The sequence below is a fragment of the Montipora capricornis genome, chromosome 4 (genome assembly GCF_036669925.1).
Source record: "Montipora capricornis isolate CH-2021 chromosome 4, ASM3666992v2, whole genome shotgun sequence".
Taxonomy (NCBI): Eukaryota; Metazoa; Cnidaria; class Anthozoa; order Scleractinia; family Acroporidae; genus Montipora; species Montipora capricornis.
The window spans coordinates 12,365,044-12,370,043 of NC_090886.1; the positions used below are offsets into that span (position 1 = coordinate 12,365,044).

Consider the following 5,000-nt stretch of genomic DNA (forward strand, 5'->3'; position numbering starts at 1 on the left):
CTTGCTCTAAATTACCAAGACTTCGATAAGCATTGCCGAGATTGCAATAAGCTCTTCCTTCTCCGGCCCTGTCCCCTACCTCTTTCGCAATACTAAGATCTTGATGGTGGTACTCCATGGCTTGCTTGAAATTACCAAGACTTTGATAAGCGTTGCCGAGATTCCCATAGGCTTTTCCTTCTCCGGCCCTGTCCCCTACCTCTTTTGCAATACTAAGATGTTCATTGTGGTACTCTATGGCTTGCTTGAAATTACCAAGGCTTTGATAAGCGTTGCTGAGATTCCCATAAGCTCTTCCTTCTCCGGCCCTGTCCCCTACCTCTTTCGCAATACTAAGATCTTGATGGTGGTACTCTATGGCTTGCTTAAAATCACCAAGACTGTGATAAGCGTTGCCGAGATTGCCATAGGCTCTTCCTTCTCCGGCCCTGTCCCCTACCTCTTTTGCAATACTAAGATGTTGATCGGGGGACCGTATGGCTTGCTTGAAATTACCAAGACTTCGATAAGCGTTGCCGAGATTGCAATAAGCTCTTCCTTCTCCGGCCCTGTCCCCTACCTCTTTCGCAATACTAAGATGTTGATGGTGGTACTCTATGGCTTGCTTGAAATTACCAAGACTTTGATAAGCGTTGCCGAGATTGCAATAGGCTGCTCCTTCTCCGGCCCTGAAACCCACTTCCTTAAAAATGGCTAATGCTTCTGTGCAATTTGTTATGGCCTGATTAAAGTCAGCTATGTCCTGATAGCATGCACCAAGATTGAAATAAGCCAAACCCTCGGCTTGTCTGTCTCCCTCCTTTCTTACAATGCTGAGCTTTGGCATGTGCCACTCCAAAACGTCCAACTTTCTATCCACCATTGTTGATAATCAAAACCAGGAGGTTTTTCTCAGAAATCTGGGGTGCACCTAGAAGATAAATGAGAGAAAACACAATAGGTTCAATGCCCTAAGTACAGGATGCTAAACTGGCACAGCAAGATTAATTGAACAGCGAAGGAATAACTATGTTAAGCCAGTATTTCCAAAGAAAAATGCCTTTCTTCATCAGGGTTTCCCAAGGAATGATTTCGGTTAATGGAGACAGTTGTTACAGAATAAATACTTGGGCATTTAACACACTAAGAGCGTTTTATGCAATAATAATCACGGAACATTAAAAAGAGAAATTATATTGTGTAAATGAGGGAAAAACAGCCTATAGAAAAGCGATGGCATCCCATTTCATCTTTCTTATCTAAAGCTAATTAAAAGTTCCTAAGATATGCTTTGCTGGCAGGAAATTTGCTGTCGGTATGTAGCTGACACCAAAAAGACAGGAGGGGATGCCATTAAGAGTGTAATATTCAATTTTCTGCAATTGACGTCAAGCTCATAATTTTTTATTTCAGGTCTAAATCTATCCAATGTCGGAATTGCTTGTTTTTCGTCGCAATTTTTTTGTCTGGATACCTGTATTTTGATCCAGGGACTTTGAATGAGCTAATTGAACTGCTCAAACGTTTCCATTGAGAAAGGCTGCTCGTCAGGACAGAATTGGCCGTTTTTATACTAGAGATGCATAATCCGGCCATTCAAATTATGCCTTTCTCTCTCTTTCTCCATAAGCCAACATCATTCCTTGGGAAACCCTGATGAAGAAAGGCATTTTCTTTGGAAATTTTGGCTTAAGATAGTTATTCCTTCACTGCTCAATTAATCTTGCTGTGCCAGTTTAGCATCCTGTAGTCAGGGCATTGAACCTATTGTGTTTTCGTATTTCTCAGCACTGTTTTAAAAAGTAGGTACGCAATGCGTACATGTGGGTAGCCACTTAGACACCGTACTACCAATGCAGTCTTAAGTATGCTGTTCGTTTTCATTTGGGTTCTAACCATTCACTATAATAGCTCTCTACGAACTTCATTGGCTTCCCATTGCCTATAAAATCAGGTTTAAGATTTCAATCAATTCATGGATAAGTGCCATCTTATCTTAGTGACGTGATTATGCTTGGACCTATCCTCTATTTATTGTATACTGCACCATTAGCTGACTTATTTCGACACCATACCTTGCAATTTCACCTCTATGCTGACGATATGCAACTTTACGTTACCTTTTCAACAAATAATGACCTGGAACTGACTGAAGCTGTTGTGAACGTATCGAGCTATGCCTGTGGATCAGAATTTAAAGAGTAAAACTAACAAAAAAGTCGTCACCACAAAGGCGTGATCTTAGATGAAACGTTTGAATACAACCGTGCAAAACCTGTAAGAGCTGGACTGGTTACTGCTTACTGCTGACCAAAACGAAAAGGACTCACTAGTTCCAAGTCCGGTCTCTCATGTGTTATCCAAGATGGCGGAGGATGACAATCTTTCTACGGAGCAAGATTCGAAAGATACTGGAGTTCATTGAAAGGATTAAGTGCTGACTTGGAGTGTGTAATTTTCAAGAAAAACGCATCACGTTCCTTTTGGAATAAGGCCGATTATGAGACTCAGAGAGCATCAAACAAGGTAATCCGTTGATTGGTTTTTCTCACAATCTATTGAATACATCGGAATAAAAGCTTTCTTTTCATTTGTCCGTGTACAGAGTGCTTTTATGTTCAAAGTTTGGAGCCTTTAAAGGACATTGCGTAAGCTAAGTAAATGTATTAACTGGAAAGATATCACATTCACATTCATAAGCTATTTCAGAGAGCTATGTGACCTTTAAATAGTATTGCAATAGTAATGGCACATGCTTTACACAGACTGAACTATGTAACGAGCAAGTTGCATAGTTATTACATAGCAAGTAAGCAGCAGTACATAGCCTTTATATAGCTCAACATAGTTATATGATAAACTTTACATAGCGTTTACATATGTCTGGTTCTACAAGGGAATTTTCTTACTTCGTAAATTTTATACATAATAACAAACTGCATGCTTAAACATTTCTTTAAGTTTTTATCTGAAAAGAGTTGAATTTATAGAATAGAAACTGTAATAAACTAAAATTTTGTTTCATTTGAGAAATTTTAAAATTGTTTACAAGCTGTAGACTATTGCTAGTTTATTTCCAGTTACGGGAAAGACTCGAAAAAACTGTCATTTTCTGGCAGCACCTGATAGATGTATCAAATTCAAGCTATTTCCAGCTTTTGAAAGAACCCAAAAACTGGAAAACAATTTCTGGAATAAAAGCTGGAATTTGACTCTGGAATAAAGCTGTCACATTCTAGAAAGTTCCAGAAATTTCCAAAACTTAACAGAAAGCTTGAAATTCCTTTTGGAAGGAGAGTGCCAAATTTGTGCGAAATTCGACCGTCAAAAAGCATCTTGGTACATGGCTTTCTCAAATGAGACTATATTCACCGGAATAAGCAATGTTTCTGCTGCAATTAAATTCAATAAACTTTTTGGGTAAATGAAACGGAGGATTTTTGAGGCCCAATTTCAACATGCTGTTTGTCAACAAAAGTCGACCTTTGACCACCAAAGCGGAGGCGAGGTATATTGAAATCACACACACTAATCTCGATTTATTCACTAAACAATTCGAGACTCTAGGTTTACTGACACAATACAACATGAATTGACTGGAACTACTGTAGGTCAAGGGGAAGGTGTCATTGAAATTTAACTGTCTTGGCTTAAGAGTGACACATCCGGTAATCAAAATAACTGACCTAAAAATGTGCATACTAGCAAGATTCAGTCCATTCCATATTTTTACGGAAACAAGTTTCCTTAATTCACTTTGTGAACATACCTGCAAAACAAACAAAGAAAGGTATCCCCCCCTTTATATAAGCATACGCTGCTTGGACTTTCCTCGAAGCCCTCAAACAACCATCGAACCAGTCAAACGCTTCGTGACTTTCGTGAGTTGTGCCGTGATTGTGTCGTCAGAGCTGTCACGCAAGAGATTAGGACAAAGCACACAGACCATTTTGACTGCGTGCGGTTCTATTCTGAGTTGAAGACAAGGGAACTTACCTCTGGCACACAGACCATTTTGACTGCGTGCGGTTCTATTCTGAGTTTGTTGGGGGAATTTGTGGCCCAAGTTCTGACAATCCAGCAAACGTTCAATGCGTAATAATAGCAAAATGTGATAAGGACATCAAGCCATACTTGAGAAGTTATAAAGTGTTGGATTCTTCTGTGGATACAGAGGCTAGGCTTTTGCTCACACGTGCGGGTAAGCTTTAAATGAAATCACTTAATTAAGATATTGAGCAGAAGATCACTTTGCGAAATGCGCAGATACTACCTATTACAGAATTAATGTCAAAAGCAGAATACCCGGCCACAAGAAATGGACCCTAAAAACACTGCTGCTGCAGTGCCGCCGCAGTCGTGTTGTTGGATATACCTCGTTCTTTAATCCATGAGGTAAGCACCGTGGCACTGCAGCACTAGCCAGTCTACTCAGCTCAATTTAACCGTAAGTCAACTAAGGCACTCTATCCGTCGCGAACTGCGCGAAATCCACTTTCATTCACTTTGGCACTGCGGCTAGCGTCGCGAACATAAACGCTCCTTTGTGCTTTTCAGCAATCGCTCCAATTGCGAAAATCGAGTAAGCAAGATATGTAAGACCATGTAATCATGTATCGTTGTACGAGACTGCAAGCACTCACTTTTCCAGTTGTCCCTGAAGTGAGTACATTGATCAGCGCAGCCGGATTGTATCACTGCCCGTGAAACTAACGGTTATTATTTTCTTATTAATTGCTTTTAAAAGGTGTTTTTGAGATAGATGATATAATTTTTGGGTACGACGATTTGCCCATGGCATTGTGATCGATTTGGAATCCGATGGAGATGTAATAAGAAAAATTGTGCCTGCCCACATGAATGGGCATCACACATGGCAGTGAAAGGGGAGCGCTGATTAACCCTTAACACCGGCTAAAACCATTCTTGTGATGACAAGTTGTCTGGCTCAAATCAAACCACAACTGAAGCAGTTTCTCCCGAGCCAATGAAAAGCAACACGTTCCAGGGTTCTCTTTATC

General features: G+C 40.2%; 2 protein-coding genes and 1 long non-coding RNA gene across 4 annotated transcripts in view; 1 reads left to right on the forward strand and 2 right to left on the reverse strand.

Moving 5' to 3' along the window:
- Nucleotides 1-826, reverse strand: part of LOC138046114 (G-protein-signaling modulator 2-like) — a 1,327-nt gene extending 501 nt beyond the window's left edge. Inside the window, exons 1-4 of the mRNA XM_068892790.1 lie at nt 637-826; nt 397-537; nt 214-354; nt 1-81 (exon numbers count right to left, since the gene is read on the reverse strand). The exon at nt 1-81 is cut by the window's left edge and continues 432 nt beyond it. Of these exons, the coding sequence (XP_068748891.1) occupies nt 1-81; nt 214-354; nt 397-537; nt 637-826 (553 nt within the window). The remainder of the gene's footprint in view (nt 82-213; nt 355-396; nt 538-636) is intronic.
- The window catches only part of LOC138045549 (uncharacterized), a 15,447-nt gene continuing 11,271 nt past the window's right edge, over nt 825-5,000 (reverse strand). The window contains exon 5 of the long non-coding RNA XR_011131611.1: nt 825-910. This is a non-coding gene — a long non-coding RNA (uncharacterized lncRNA). The remainder of the gene's footprint in view (nt 911-5,000) is intronic.
- Nucleotides 3,921-5,000, forward strand: part of LOC138045548 (lysozyme C-like) — a 91,353-nt gene continuing 90,273 nt past the window's right edge. Inside the window, exon 1 of one of the 2 annotated variants that reach the window (XM_068892094.1) lies at nt 3,921-4,180. The gene's annotated coding sequence lies outside the window, so the exon portion shown is untranslated. The remainder of the gene's footprint in view (nt 4,181-5,000) is intronic. The other variant, XM_068892093.1, reaches the window with a different exon arrangement.